General features: G+C 47.5%; 1 protein-coding gene across 1 annotated transcript in view; it reads right to left on the reverse strand.

The window, feature by feature from the left end:
• Positions 1-2,648: 2,648 nt before the first annotated feature.
• FZD3 (frizzled class receptor 3) overlaps positions 2,649-16,411 on the reverse strand; it is a 45,093-nt gene continuing 31,330 nt past the window's right edge. Inside the window, exons 5-7 of the mRNA XM_005528805.3 lie at positions 8,158-8,306; positions 7,132-7,365; positions 2,649-6,425 (exon numbers count right to left, since the gene is read on the reverse strand). Coding sequence (XP_005528862.3) covers positions 6,212-6,425; positions 7,132-7,365; positions 8,158-8,306 — 597 coding nt within the window. The 3' untranslated portion in view covers positions 2,649-6,211. The remainder of the gene's footprint in view (positions 6,426-7,131; positions 7,366-8,157; positions 8,307-16,411) is intronic.

Raw genomic sequence — 16,411 nt, forward strand, 5'->3', positions numbered from 1 at the left:
CCCCTTCCAGTGTTTTCTGTGAGGAAATTCCTCCTGATGTCCAACCTGAATCTCCCCTGGCGCAGCTCTGAGGGCGTTTCCTCTCGTCACTACAAGTCCAAACCCTTGGTTAGCCCCAGATTTTATGGCCCTGCTCCCTCTGTGCAGCGGTGCCATCATCCCCAAGGACACCTCATCCTCAGGGCCTGGGGACCACCGTGAAAGCCCCAAACCCGCCCTGCAAAGGAGAGCTCGGGAGTTGGTTGCCTCCCAAAAATTACAACTGAGGAAGGAGGTTAACTTTTCCCTAATCCCCCTTTCTGCAGCCTTGCAGATGTTGTGTGTCTCTTGGCAGGGGCCGAGCCTTATCTGATGGTGTCATTTCCACGGCGCAGATCAGAGGGCTTTGAAGGCATCGGCAGGGGAATGTCAGGGCTCGTCCCTCCTAACGGATTCCAGGTGGGATTTGGAGCTGGATTATGTTGCAATTCAGGGCCTCGAGGGATTTTTTCAGCACCTTCTCCCAAAGGCAGGAGCCCTCTGCACTGAACGGGAAGCAGAGGAGGATACGTCTATGCCAAACAGGAACATCAATATATTTATATTTAAAATACTGCATTACAGCAGCTTGGCAACCATCTGGCACTGCAGATCCATCCTGCTTCGGCTTTCCCACCATTTCAGGTATCCGGATAGCTCCAAACTGCTGAGCATCCCTGCAGTGGGAGACCCTGGAAATATTTTAAGCCAGCTCCTGGGATTCAGAGGCTTTGAGACGCATCCAAGTGCTGCAGGGGGAAGCAGGAAGTGGGGGCAGGAAGCCAAGGGGGATCTCATAAAACCCAAACTCCAGGAGATTTGGGAGAGGAGAAAACGGCTTTCCCTGTCCCGTGGGACTGAGGGGGAAGAGCAGCAGGATGTGGGTGCAGGGAAGAGGTGGCAAACAGGTGCAGGCACTGAAACTGGAGACTGAGTATCAATCCAAGGTGTCTGGAGCGTTATCACAAAAACCAGTCGGACCGGTAGCCGAGGGCGTTGGAAACGCGGATCCTGGCTCGTCACGCTCCAGGGCTGCCGGTTTTATCCCGCAGGGCTGGAGCTCTGAGCTGGAGATAACTCCTAAAAAAAATGACTTTTTAAAAAAAGATCCTTCTATTTCCACCTATTTTGTTTCAGCCTTTTGTCACCAAGGATTTCTCGGAGCAGGTTCAGATTGGATTTTAGGAAAGAATTGTTCCCTGTGAGGGTGGGGAGGTCCTGGCACAGGGTGCCCAGAGAAGCTGTGGCTGCCCCTGGATCCCTGGAAGTGTCCAAGGCCAGGCTGGACAGGGTTTGGAGCAACCTGGGATAGTGGGAGGTGTCCCTGCCCATGGCAGGGGAACAGAATTATGAGATAAACTGAAGATCCCTCCCAACCCAAACCATTCCATGATTCGATGATTTTGTTGTCTTTAGGATTAGCGCATAACCAGATGCTCTTCTCCCTTCAAACTGGAGAAGAAATCACAACAAGGGCACGAGCTGGCAGAGCTGAGACAAAAACCAGCCCCAAAACAGGCACCGGGGTGTTAAGGTGCGCCAGGAATGTGATCGTGACTAAAATACCCCCAGCCCTAATCCCAGCCTGGGGCTCTGAACTGACCTCGCTGCTCCTCCCTCACCTGCAGGTCCTTAAACCTCCTCGGGAGGGCCAAACAAGCTGCAGGTGACTCCATCTCCTCCCCACGTCCTGCATGAGCCCCTCTGGGAGCCGGCAATGCAGCACAGAGGGCAGAGAAATGCTGTGAGCTCCCACTCCTCAGCCTGATGGGTTTAGCTGCAGGGAATCCTCCTGGGCTGCAAGAGATGACATCTTTTGTGACTTCATAGCTTGTCACTCACAACCCACCAGAGCTTAAATTCAGGGAAGATGGAGCAGACCAGCAGCTCCTAAACTTTCATCCCTGAACTATTTATCTAACGAGACCTAAACTAGCAGCAGTAATTAGTGAGAGGAGTTATTTTATCACCAGCCATGCGAGGCTCAGCAGAAGGCTTCCAACCCAAAACAACCGCGTATCCGCCCAGGTGCCAGACAGCTCCTCCAGATAAATCAGTCATCCTGTCCTCGGGTTGGATTTGCCAATAAAAAACCCCAGACATCGCTGGCATTGCTGCTCCCAAACCTGTTTGCTCTGCGCTCCTCTCTGCCCGTGAAGCGCTGCTGGTTTTGAGAGGGCTGTTCTCGTAAAAGGGCGGAGCAACCCGGAGCCCGAAATCTGCGGAGAGCTTTGTGTTTGCTGGAAAGGTGCCCGGCGTCCACGAGTGCAGATGTTGGGGGGAGATTAAGTCTACAAAGTCTTTCTTCAAATTCAGAGAGCTGCTGGCCAGAGTAAAACCTGATATTTAATTATTTAACCTTTATATCTCAACTGCTGCTCAGCTGGAGTTTTTAAGGGGGGTAGGATTACACCCACAGGAGAAGAATTGAAAACCCGTTGCCAGAGTTTTTCCATGGTTTTATTAAAAACTTCCAAAGCTCTAAAATGAAAATGTACACCAACTACAAGGGAACCAGTTTGTACACTCACAGTTAAAGTGCTAAAAATTAAACGTTACAAAACCCACACTGGACTACTGTAAACAAGTCTACCAAGAGCCGAGTGCGAGTGGGGTCAGCCTCGGGCAGGGACTGCCCCACACATTCCACCACGCAGGGATCTCCCGGGAGCGCCTTCCCCTCTCCTGAGGAGCTGGGCGTTGTCTCAACAACGGGAAGGGCTGGGAGAGGCACCGGGCCCACCGGCAAAACCCGGGAGAACCCCGCGCCTCGGGGACGATCGATCCCCATCCCGTCAGGAGAGAAGCACGAGGGGAGAGGGGTAAAGCTTCACATTCAACTGGACATTCTGCTGCTCGGGGTGGAGCTGGGGATGTCTCCTCTGCTCTGTGCCCTGGTTTCACTGCGCAGACAGAGCAGCCTGATGCGTTTTGGGATCCTCAGTGCACTGGAGCTGGGCTGGAGAATCGGCTCCCCCCTGGCTCTAAGGCTGGCCTGGGCCTTCTCCTCGTGCCCTTCCTGAGGGATTTTCCCTTCCCTCCTTGCTGGATAAAATTGGAAGCAGTGCCGGACTCGGCCATGCCCGGATTTCAGCCTCCCAGTGCCATCCTGCGCTCACCACTGACCCCTGGAGCTGGTGGCTCAACGCTTCCAGCACAGAATCCGGGATTTGTGCTGGAACACAACAGGGAGAACACAAACACACTGACACCTGAATGTGGCTGTTTGCTGCTCTTGGGTTGTTTATGCCTTAAAAAAGAGGAGCGGCCTCCTCCATGCAACGCGACCGCAGCTCCGATCGGGGACATTTCACGGGAGCTGTGGAGGGATTGAGAAAGAAGGAACAGCACAAACTCGGGGGGATCTGTTGTCAGCACAGTCGGGAAAACAGGAGCTGGAGATCCCTGGGGATGCTGGGGATGAGGAGTCGTGCGTTCTGCAGGAAGCTCTGATGGAGCAGTTTCACCGAGCAGAGTTTGGGGCTGCAGCCATGGTGGGAGGCAGAGGGATGGAGTCTGGGATAACTGGAGCTGGAGAAGCCAGGCCCTGTCCAGCCTCCCTGCCTGCTCCCTGGGAGAAGGGAGAGAGGATGCAGCTCCTGGTGGCAGCTGGGGAGGGACGAAGCGCTGCAGGGACACCCGGGGAGCCCAGAGCACTTGGGTGTCTGCAGAAATGCCCTCCTGGCCGGGGGTTTCAGCTCGGGGGGAATTTAAAGCTTGGCACCGATCCCATAAACCCGGCACCCGGGCTGGAGCTGGCAGCAGGTAGGAAAGCAGCCCAAAACCACCACTGGTGCCCCTGTGGGGCCACATTCAAACTGGGATGCCCTTCAGAGCTCCTGGCCGGGATGATTTGGGAGCTGAAGCCCTGTGGGCCCCAGCTGGGGAGCTGCAGCAGAGCTGGGGCACTCTTCCCTGGCTGAGGAATGCTCTTCCCGGGAGGAACGCTCTGCCAAGAGAGCACAGCGCGCTGCCTCAGGTGTTGAAGGTAGAGGGGAGAGGGCAGGGAGGCAAAAAGCCCAGCCAGAACTCCAGTTTGAGGTTTAATCACCTCCCTGGGGTGACAGGAGCCTGTCCCTTTAGCACCCATGAGCAAGGAATGACTTGGATATTCCCATCTGGAAGCAGTACTGGGACTGGGCCTCACAAATTAACAACATTCCCAGCAGGATCCTTCTCCAAGCTCCATCAGCATTCCTCTCCCTGTCTCCAAACAAGTCAAAGCATTGCTGCAATTTATAAAAAAGGAAAAAAAAAAAAAAGGTACTGGAAATGGAGCCAAGAGGATCATTGTAAACCCTTGAGCTTATTTAGTTTGGTTCCAGTGTTTAGGAAAACTCAGCTTCCGCAGGTCCGGATTCCTACCAGATCACCCCTCTGAGTCGGGAGGAGCTGGATTTGAAAACAGCCAAGATTCCACCCTTGGGGTTTCCAGGGAGTCGAAGTTTCTCCAGTTGAAGTCAGCCCAAAGGATTTTGCAGAGCTGGACAGGTGTCCCCGGTCCCCGGGGCTGTGTGCTGAGCAAACAGGCCCAGCAGAGCCGGCTCTGCCCCAGGGCCCAGCCTGCAGCACCTCCCTCCCGGGCCCACAACAAAGAGCTTTGTTATTCCACGCTGGGCTCCGTTTGTCTTCTCCTCCGAGCCGCTGAATTTGGGATAAATCTGTCTGGGAGCTCCCGGGGCAGCCTTTGATTCCACAGCACACAGGTTATGAGCTCTGCCTCTGTGTCATCAGCTGCAATTAAAATGAGTTAATTGTGGAGCAGCTCCTGCCCCGGCCCTGCCCTCGAGGTTGGTGCACAAAGGCTGCTCAACAAGGCTCCACCGGGTCAGGGAGGGAATTATGGAAGGACAATGCAAAAACAAGGATTCATTTCCCAGCAGTGATCTGCAGCAATTACTGAGGTAGGTTTGCATGCCAGCAGGGTTTCCTCATGCTGGATCAATCTCCTCGGGAGATGCTCCAGAAGATCTCCAGCACCATCCTCGAATTCTGCCTCCAGGGTATCCCAATGGATCCTTTCCACACACAAAAAAAGCCCAAACTGAGAATTCTCTACAGTGAATCTGCAGCAGGGGATGAAAACAGCCACAGCAGAGGTGGATCCGTAACCAAGATCCCTGAACTGCGGATCCTGTCTCCTCCTCAAGGAACTCCGTGGGCTTCCAGCTGCCACATCCTCGTTTTTCCCCATCTGGGGGCAGCTCCTGCCTCAGCTTCTCCCAGCCATCTCTGGATTCTTGCTCAGCGCAGAGGATCCTCCCCAAACCGTGACATCACGAGGAAGGTGGGGAATCCTTGAATAAACTCCTCTGGTCCTCCTGGCCTCAGCTGCTGGGCTTTGTAAACAGGCTCAGCTCTGGCTGTGACAACGGGCTGTACATTCCTGCCTGGGTGACAAATTCAGCTTTTCTATGATAATCTTTTTTCTTTAAATAGATCAGGAACAGGCAATCTCAGCTTTTGTACATGACTCTAAAAAATAAATGGCTGAATATTATCTAGATAACTGCTTTTAAAACCCATCTCTTCCTACGGAAATTGTAAACGAGTAGAAAATTTAAATAGTCTTTTGTAAAAAAGCAAGGACAATACAAGTTATAAAAAAATTGCTCTTCCCTGCCTCTCTCTTCCCCCCACCCTGTGGACAACTGAGCCTGGACAGCTCTGGGAAGAGCTGGTGATCCTCAGAGGAGTTTCCTTCTCCAAAAAGCTCCTTCCCGTGGCGTTTCCAGCGTGACCGAACGCTGCCGGGTCACACAGACGTCCCTCAGGCAGCGCTGGACGTGTCCCCTCGAGGGAGCTGCACGGAGGGATTCCTTCAGCCACCAAGAGTTCCCTCATCAGAACAACTCCCAGCACGGCCCCGCTGATTTCCGACACGCGGAGCCCACGGAGGGAGGGAGAGAGAAGGAAGGGGGAGATTGTTTTCCACAGAGAGTAAGAAATTCAGCAGTTGTGTCTGATGAGGAACAGTTATCAAATAAATAATTACCTCCAGAGAGGTTCAGAGGAGACAACCAGCTTTTTTACTCAGTGACTCAAGACAGCTCCGAGGCAAGTCCCACAGCAGAGAAGCCGACCCCGGCTTCCCGACGCCCGAATTCAGCACCTGGCGAGAGGCTGAGGGTAACACTGAGCGCGGAAGGAAGGCACCACGAGCCCTGCCGGCACCCTGAGCCCTCGGAGCCGCTCAGGCGCTGGTGCCATCCTCCTCAATGACCCGGTTCATGCTGGTGCCGTGTGTGATGTGTGTCATTGGGTTGCTGCTGAGGTCCCTGACGCTGCTGTGCCGTGACTGCTCGTTGAGGCGGTGCGAGCTGCTGTGCCTGGAGTGGTCGGTCAGCCGGGACATGCTGCCGTGAGGTAGTCGTTCCTCCACGCCCCTGTAGCTGCAGGGAGTGTACCTGATTTTGGGGAAACAGAGAATGAGAGAATGCAGATAGAGCTCCTGTGAGGAAAGGCGTTCCCCGCTCAGCTCGGGCACTCCTCTCCCGCCGCCCCGGGCGAAGCGGTTCAGCTCCTCGCACAGCGGGCCTCGCTCGGTTCTTACTCCAGCACTGTCTGGTACTGATAATTAGGGGAGTGAAACGATCGATGATTAATTACCCTGGAAGCCTGATCTCCACCTCAACTCAGAGAGGGGAACTTGTCCCCTGTTTACTTGGGCAGGGAGTATTGACAGACACAAAATGGACTGACACCCGGACAAAAGCGGCCAGGAAAGTGCTGAGCTGACGTTGGGGCAGGTTTGTTTTCCCACACGGTGGAACACAGATCGCTCCCGTGCAGGGAAACCAGCCCTGCCGTGTAACTAATTCCTCAAGACCAGCAGTGACCCTGAAAACATCATGGCATTTTTTTCTCTTTCCAGGCACTGCCAGGGAGAGGAGATGCACCAGAACACCCAGTTTCAGCAGAATTACAGCCACACGTCTGGCTGGAAGGGGCCTGTCCCACCTCCTGCACAAGACTTGCCCAGTGAGGTTGTGGAATTGTTTGAGGACAGGTTGGAGGGGGCTTGGAGCAACCTGTGAGGGTGGAAGGTGGAATGAGATGATCTCTAAGGTCCCTTCCCACCCGTAACGGCGCAGTTTCGGGGGCCGCGCGTACCGTCCGTCCCGCGAGCGGTGCAGGCTGCCGTGGTAGCTGCTGACTTTGCTGTGGACGCTGCCGGCCTTGCTCCTCTGGTCGTCCATCACGGCCAGCTGGGTGGACGAGGCGTGCGTGGAGGTGCCCTGGGTGGAGGTGCCCCTGGACTTGCGGATGATGGGGGTGTTGGGGTCCCTCAGCAGCGACTGGGCAAAGTCCGGCTCTTGCAGCACCTGGCGGCTCTCGTTGACGACTCTGAGCGGTTGTTGGAGCAATTAGCGTTAATTACCGCGGTACAGAGTGATCACAAACAGAACAAGGCTTGGCAAACCAGAGCATTATTTACGGCGTAACGTCCCCGTTTGCCCGGTTTGGAAGCGCCTCCCTGTCTGGTTATTCCAGCCGAGTTGAACCCTTGAAGGATGCACCAAAGGAGTCACCAAAACGTTTCTGCCTTTGTGGATCTGCTTTAAATCATCTTCAAGGACAATATTTATTTGGAAATCTACCCGTGGCTACCACGAAATCACACGGATTGTCTCTTAATTGATGCCAACCTTAATCTAAATTAATTTCAGCCTTACGGAAGCGCCAAGAAAATCTTGCTGTCACTTTATCAAACCTCTCTTCAGCACCAATGCATAAGGAAGACTAAAAGCAGAGACAAATCCTTTCAGCTGCAACCACGGTGAGAAGAACCTGCGTTTAATTTCAATTTAGAGCTCTGATTCAGTTGGCTGGATGCACATTTATAAATAAAACGTTTCCATTCCACCTCTCAGTAAGAGGCAGAGTAGTTGCAGTGTTTATTTCATGCTTAATTCTTGTTAAAAACAAACTGAAGACAAATGTAGATTTGATTCTGGGAACAAAGAATAATTAGGGAGAAATAAGGAACTTTTTGAGCTGTTGCCTGTCTTGTCCTTCCTTGCTCCATTCTGAAAAGTGACTTTTCCACCCACTCCTGCCTTTGTCTCCATTAAAACCAACCCAAACTCTCTCCCAGGACAGCAAGGGAAGGGTTTATCTGTAATTATCCGTACTCACTCTTTTTTCCTGCGCCCATGGAAGAAGCTGGCCCACTCAAAACAGGTCTTCTTGCTTCCCACCCAGAACACCGAGGGGATCCCGACCACCAAGGCCATCAGGTACTTCATGAGGAACAAAATCAGATCTGGACGGCTCATCTGAGTGACCTGGAGAGAGAAAAAGAGACAAAAGGAAGATTCTAGGACCCATCCTGGCTCACCGCTCGTTTTTGAATTTAAATCTCCCCTCCCTGCCTGGAGCCAAAGCAAACACGGTCAGGATTCCTTTGTTCCCGGCTCCTCCGAGCGTGACCGGGAGCGCTGCAGGGCCCAGGGCTGGCTCAGACAAAAGGCTCAACTGCTGTGAGGTCCTGGCCTTTATTTGTATTTCTGGTCTTTTGTCCGTGCCCTGAATAACCGTGAAATATTTTCTAGTCTGCGAATCAGAAAGAGTCGCTCCTTTGATGGGATTAACACATACAGGACCAGGTGCTGCTGCGGCTGCTCTTGGGAAAAATGCCAGGGGAAGCTTCGTGGATGGGCAATCCTTTATTCCCTGGAGGGATTCCCTGTCTCCCTCCCTGGGGAATTCAAGGCTCTGGCCAGGTGCAGGTGCCTGGTTCTTATCAACCCAGCAAAAACTTCTCTCTCCAGGGAGATCTGGAACTGGAAAACGCTCACAAGATCTGTTTTTCCAAACGTTTTTATACACCAAGGGTTTGTTTGGAAAAGAAGACAGAGGTTTTCTTTCCAGGAAGGTCCGTAGGGAAGCTCCAAAACAAACACCCAGGGCCTTTCTGGAACCGATAACCCAGCTCAGAAACTGAACCTTCGGGGAGAGAGGACTTCCAGAGCAAACCTGAACGAGGCCACCAAGTTGTGGAGGGAAGGAAGAAACTCGTGGTGGTGACAAGTCCTCTGTCAGCATCTGTGTGACTCCGGAATTCCCACAATTCCAGTGACTGGGAGAACTGGGATAAAGGCTGGGAGAGCTGGGGGTGCTCACCTGGAGAAGAGAAGGATCCAGGGAGAGCTCAGAGCCCCTTCCAGGGCCTAAAGGGGCTCCAGGAGAGCTGGAGAGGGACTGGGGACAAGGGATGGAGGGACAGGACACAGGGAATGGCTCTGAAGTGGAAAAAGGGGGGATTTGGGTGGGATCTTGGGAAGGAATTCCTGTCTGTGAGGGTGGGGAGGGGCTGGGATAGAATTCCCAGAGAAGCTGTGGCTGTCCCTGGATCCCTGGAGGTGTCCAAGGCCGGGCTGGACGGGGCTGGGAGCAGCCTGGGACAGTGGAAGGTGTTGGGGCTGGAACTGGATGAGTTTTGGTCTCTTCCCAATCCACTCTGTGATTCCATGAGCTCAGACACCCGCTGGCCACAAAACCACTTGGCCTTTAGCAGGAGCCTCCCTGCTTTTTGTCATGGCTGAGGGAGGTTTCCAAACCACCTTGAAATATTTTATTTTCTCAGGAGACGAGGGCTGAGGACAAGAGAGAAGGCGGAGGACGAGCAGCAGATCCGTCCTGATCCCAGCAGAAACAAACTCGGTGCACAAGGGGATAAGGAGGACCCGCGGATGGCTCCAGGACTGTGGCCCATGGAATCTTTCCAACATCCCAGAAGCTGCTGGAGAAGCTGCTGGTGCTCTGTGAGGTGAGGGTGAGGCTGGAATACTCTGGGAATTCGTAGGGAACAGCCAGCCCTCCCTTGCAAGAAGCTGCTCTGGCCCAGAGGGACTCAAAGGTGTGAGAAAAAGCATGGCTGAACACCAAAATGTGGAGGAAAAAAACCACTTTGAAGTGTTTAATCTGTGCAACAGGAAAGAAATACCACACCAGCCATGGAGGAATTCCATCCTCAGGAGAGCAGGATTCTGGAAAGGCTTCCAGTAGGAATTGTGGGGGCACAGGCACGTTCTGAGTGTCGCCAGTGTCGGACAGAGGTTGGCAGAGACAATCAGAGCTCCCCTCTGACCCTGTACTGATGTAAAAACACAGGTACAACCTCCTAGAACAACATCCAGAACCCCAAATTGAAAAATCCAAAGTCAAATCATGCCCTGTGTCAGGGGGATTGGCCAGAAATAGGCCCCCACCCCGGGATATTCCAGAATATTCCAATTATTGCTGAGGGGCAACAAAGCTTCCAGTGGTTTAATCCAGAAATCCAGCAATCCCCGGTTTAATACTCTGTATTATTGCACATTTTCAGTCCTGTCACCACCAGAGATGGAAAATAAAAGTACTGAAATGTAATGAGAGTAATTAGGAGATGTTCATTAGGAGTTCTCCATCCACCTCTTTCCACCCAGGAAAACCACGGGTGCTGAAGGGTCCTGGACACCTCTGGACCTTCCCACACCATTTACCAGAACAGCTCTGAGATTCCACACAGGATTATTATCCCAGAATATTAATGATTACTCAATTAAAAAAAATCCTTATTATTATTTTACCTTATTATTTCAGCTGGCACTAAGTGGAGTAAGTGGTGAAATTCATCATCTCTTAATGAAGGTGACATCCAGGTGCATTTTTATATTGAATTCTTTATATTTACATTTAATGTCTGTCCATGGGGGCCAGGTCTCCCCTGGCAGAACTTCTGGCCTGAAGGGAATTTAATTTTGAATATTTCATCAAGAATAAACCACATCAATTCTACTGCTGAAGCTCTCAGCTGCTCACTGTATTAATTCCACCAAGATATTACAATAAATCACTCAACAGCAGAACTCCTGGCTCAACATGCTCCTGCTGAGTGCTACAAATAATTCCAAGTGAAAAAAAAATTAAAATAAATACATTCAACAAATCTTTCAGGTGAAAGGAAGCACGTCCTGCTCTTTGGCAAAGCGAGTTATTAAACATCATTACATGCTTTTCTCTGAATTAAGCCTCAAAGCAGCCAATTGAGGGAGTAACACCCATTAAATTCACATTAACACTAAGTGACTGCACCTGTTTGAAACGGTATTAATCTGCAGGTATGAGGGATTTATAATAATTAACAACATTTACGATAATTAACACCGGAAAAATGAAACTTGAAATGAGTTTTCCAGGCTTAACTGGGCTAAAAAAAAACCCAGGTGTTTGAGCCCGAAGTGGGGCACCTCCAACCCCAAAATGCTGGGACAGAGATCCTGTTTTAAAAACAGCAAAATTAGGCAAAAACTCACTCGTGTTCATCATCAAGACTTTGACTTTTTTACTGCCCAGCATTTTAGGAAGAGTCCAAAATACATCTTTAAAAATTTATTCACCACGCATGAAATGATGCATTCACCTGGAATATTCAAACTCCACCTCAGCCAAAATGCAAAATATTTTCCAAAAGCACCTGTGATCATGATCTTATTTATAGAAAATTATATAAATATATATTTATACATATAGATATAAATTTATTTATAATAAATTCTCTCTGATGGGGAATGTGACCTTGAAAGAGCATCAGAACCACTTTTAAAAAGTGAGAATTGGACAGGATCCCTGGTTTCAATTTATTTTCTTGCAGAGATGAAGCAGGGAACAACCAATAAATGAGACACTCTGGAGATGTCTGAATTTATGGAACAAAGTCCCTGATGCACTTTCCATCCGTGCTTTTTGAAAATTCAGGTTATAAAGAAATATCTTTGTGTTTAAAAGCGAATTTTTTAGTGCACAACCTGACTCTATTTATATTTATACCTGAATAAACTTCCAACCCAAACCATTTTATTAAGAAATCCAGGCTGTTCTTGCTGGTGCTGATAAACACATGGCATTGAAGCTACAATTAAAGGTTCAAGGGTATTTTAGCAAGGTGTGTGCTGAAGGCATTGCTACATTTTTGGGTTGCAGCCTTTTATTGATGCACTGCAATTAATTTTTATTGGGGAAAATGCCACATCCCTCTGTTATCCTGTAGAAATGTGGGGTTTCCTCATCCCCCCATCAATGATTTACTCATCAGAGCGATTCCCCTGCACTGGCTTCACCTCCCAGCCCTGCTCTGCAAGAACTCCGGGTGGTGAAGCACCAGCAGAATTCCAAATGCATCTGAAAACAGAGCCTGAGCAGCGTTTTGGCGATGAAATAACAATTATCAGGGTTTTTGTCAGAGATGGAGATGTGGGAATGCCGTCAGAACCGTGATCCCTCAGGATCAGAGAGTGAATTCCACTGCTGATGAAGCCAGAGAGGGAAAAAAATCTCCTCTTAAACCAAATTTTAGTGTCTACATTCCTGTTACCAGCTGAAACAATAACTGGGAACATCTACTAAGGGATTTAATTCCATCATTTCTTCTGTTTCCCACTTGGCTCCGTGGCCAGACTCCTCTTAACATTTCTGAACCTCTGAACCTCCACACTGGAAAGATCAAATCCAGAGAGAGATCTCCTCTGGGCCTTAAAAAAATGGGATAATGTCCTCCTTTTTAGATAAAAAGCTGCTTGTTCTGAACGCCAGGAGCTGCTTTTCCGTGTCAGGGACGCAGGGAGTGGAAGGCCCTGGGGCCGTGTCCTTCAGAGATGAGAACTTTTCCCAGAGGGAAGAGAATTCTGGTGGTGATTCTCTGTTTTCCCTCAGACCTGATCGCATTCCCAGGGCTGTATGAGGGGTTTGTGCACTCCAGGAACATGAGAACTTGGCAATTTCATGGAGTTTCAGAACGGTTTGGGCTGAAAAGGACCTGAAAGCTCATTCCAGCTCCAGCCCCGACACCTCCCACTATCCCAGGCTGCTCCAACCCAGCCTTGGACACTTGTAGGGATGGGGCAGCCACAAAATCCTTGGGAATTCCATCCCAGGGAAGGATTTCCCTGTGGATCCAGGCTCTCAGAGCCATCCAGCTGCCAAGGAAAACAGGCAAGGAGATGTAGGATTTGGGTCATGGGTCCTGCGCCGCGCTCGGAGCTGCTCAGACACATCCCGCGAGCAGCGAGGCCTGGCCTGGCAAGTTCTGTCAGATACAAAGATCACAGATGAAATAAAGGTATTTTTGTAGCTCATTTTCCCCCTCCCATCTGCTGGGCTGGTCCAAGAGCATCCAACAGAGAAGTTTTCCCCTCAGCAAATCCAAGAATCCTCAGCGAGGTTCGGAGGCGTCGCTTCCCTCATGGAACACGCGGCGGGGCAGGCGCTGAGAAAGGAGGTTCAAAACATCAATTTCCACATTCCTCCAGGGAAAACCAACGCTGCTCTGCGGGCACGCCGCTCATTTCAATGCTTAGAGAACCAATTCCGGAATGTTCTCCCCTCCTGCCCCCAAATGATCAATCACAGCTGCTTTTCCCTGACAGGCACCGGAGGCCTCTTCCCGCCGAAACGCGTCAAACCACAAATTAACGAGCGCGCGGCGTGAGGGGAAAAAACCCAAACACAACACCTGTCCCCCTCCTCTGGGGCAAGAACGCCCATCATTTCAATCATTTGATATTTCCCTCAGGATAAAAAGTGATGAAATTCAAATTAACCCGTGCTTTTGTTGTAAACGGGAAGAGCGAGGGGAAAGGCCGAAGGGAATCCGACCTAGCGGCCTCGCTTTCGAAAGTGTTTCCATCACTGTCGGCGCTCCGAGGTTCAGGATTGCACTCACAATTTTCCAGTCAAATGCAGCAAGATTTGTCACTGTGAAGTAAATATTTTTTTATTATTTTATTATTATTTTATTATTACATTTTATTATTTTTATTATTTTTATTTTTATTAATTTTTATCATTTTTATTATTTTATTATTGTTATTTTTAATTTTTATCAATTTTTACTACTTTATTATTTTTATTATTTTCTTTTTTTTATTAATTTTTATTTTTTATTATTTTATTATTGTTATTTTTAATTTTTATCAATTTTATTACTTTATTATTTTCATTATTTTTATTATTACTTTATTATTTTCATTTTTAATTTATAATTTTATTAATGTTTATATTTTATTTTTTATTATTTTATTATTTTATTATTGTTATTTTTATTTTTAGTAATTTTATTATTTTATTATTTTTGTTATTTTCATTATTTAATTAATTTTTATTATTACCTTATTATTTTTATTTTTTATTTTATAATTTTTATTACTTTCATTTATTTTTATTATTTTATTAATTTTTATTTATTTATTTATTTATTTTTATTATTATTTACTTTACTGTGAAGTGAATTATTGTTTAAATCTTGTTTTGCTTTCATCGAACCACGACACCGAGCTGGCTGCTCCGCAAGACTTGGGCCGGTAACAGCTTCAAAAAGAATCCAAGATAAAAATAAATGATCAATAAATGATGGAATAAAAGTTTATAAAATTACCATCTCCACGTGGAACAGCTCTTCTGGGGGAAACTGATCCACCCCGGAATTTAAGTGATAGCCCAGGTTCACCTCACCATGCCAAACCCATCTAAAATCCGTTTTTCCCAAGAATTTTAACTTTGTAAGTGCCTAAAAAACACATCCTTGAGTCTTTGAAAAATAATTTGGTGTCAGGGTTATTCCATCAAGAGTCATTAATTACTCTTGTTATTAATAAGTACTTATTTCTGCTTAGAATTCCTCTCAGTTCCCTCTGAAAAACTGCTTCAGGAGGAGAAATTGAATATTTTCATTCATTAAAGTTGGGTTGTTAATAATGCAAACCTATAAAATAATGCAAAAATAAGACAGTTCGCAAAATTTAAACACAAAAAGTAACGTAAGTTAGCCAAAGCATTACCCTGATTTGGACACAGCTCATCAATTCTGATATTTCTTATCAGTTTGGGCATTTCTTATCAGTTTTTGAGGCTTATCAGTTTTGCTTTACACTGCTGAAAATGAGAAATAAACCCCAGTCTTGCTCATTTTTGAGCATAACAGATATTTTTAAATAATTCGGGTTGTATATAGAATTCAGAAGTGCTATTAAAAAGAGAAAAATAAATAAACAAACCACAAAAAAAATTTTAAATTATAATAAAAAAATATAAATTTATAATAATAAATTAATAATAAATCAATATTAATTAATTAAATAATTAATTAATTAAGAAAAAATTCTGAATGTGAATCCTAAGCTATTTCCTTTAATTTATTAAAACAAAAAAGGACAAATCTGTTTTTTGGGGGATGGATTTCCCATCACATTCAGTTCTGAGGGTAAAGAGCGACTTCACTCAGCTTTTCCTGCTGCTTTAATCACAATTAAATCACAATTAAATCACAATTAAATCAAGAGTCAGTGGGAAAATAACCAAAATTCAAGATTCAAGGTTGCTCCTTGAATACATATATTTTTTTTTCCTGACCACCAGGAGAAATTCTGTGTATTTTTGCTGTTCTAAATTCCATTTGTTTGTGAATGAAACTCCTAATTCAGATTTGCTGCATCTCTCGTGATTAATATGGAAAATCTGGTTTTATCTCCACCTTTGTTTTGGTTTTTGGGTTTGTTTTTATTTTAAAGATGGAATAACTACATCCAACAAGAAACAACTCCTTAGGGCAGATTTAAATAAATCCATTACCTCTCCTGAGAGGAATTCTAAACAAGAAGAAAGGAAGGAAGAAGAGGGAGGGAAATTTGGGATTTAGGGACACCCCTGAATTTGTGGATTCCCTTTGGTGTGAACGGGGCTGAGATTTCCTGGCAGAGCCTCTCTTGGCAAAATGGCAAAAAACCAGCTGGGACACGCTGGGGGAAAACACAGCGGGAACGCTCCCCAGAGTGGGGAAAATGGGAAAAATGGGGGGAAGTGGGGGGAAATGGGGCGAGAAATGGGGGAAAAATGGGGGGAAAATTGGGAAAAAATGGGGGGAAAATGGGGGAAAAAATGGGGGAAAAATGGGGGAAGAATTGGGGGAAAATTTGAAAAAAATGGAGAAAAAAATGGAAAAAATGAGGGAAAAAATGGGAGGAAAATGGGGGAAGAATTGGGGGAAAATTTGAAAAAAATGGGGAAAAAAATGGGGGGAAAATGGGGGAAGACTTGGGGGAAAATTTGAAAAAAATGGGGAAAAAAATGGAAAAAATGAAGGAAAAAATGGGGGGAAAATGGGGGAAGACTTGGGGGAAAATTTGAAAAAAATGGGGAAAAAATGAGGGAAAAAATGGGGGGAAAATGGGGGAAGACTTGGGGGAAAATTTGAAAAAAATGGGGAAAAAATGGAAAAAATGAGGGAAAAAATGGGGGGAAAATGGAAAAAATGAGGGAAAAATGGGGGGAAAATGGAAAAAATGGGGGGAAAGTAGGGGGAGAAATGGGGGGAAAATGGGGGAAAATTGGGGGAGAAATGGAAAAAAAATGAGGG

Source organism: Pseudopodoces humilis, chromosome 3 (genome assembly GCF_049639895.1).
Source record: "Pseudopodoces humilis isolate 2021_Gansu_Grassland_sample_001 chromosome 3, ASM4963989v1, whole genome shotgun sequence".
Classification (NCBI taxonomy): Eukaryota; Metazoa; Chordata; class Aves; order Passeriformes; family Paridae; genus Pseudopodoces; species Pseudopodoces humilis.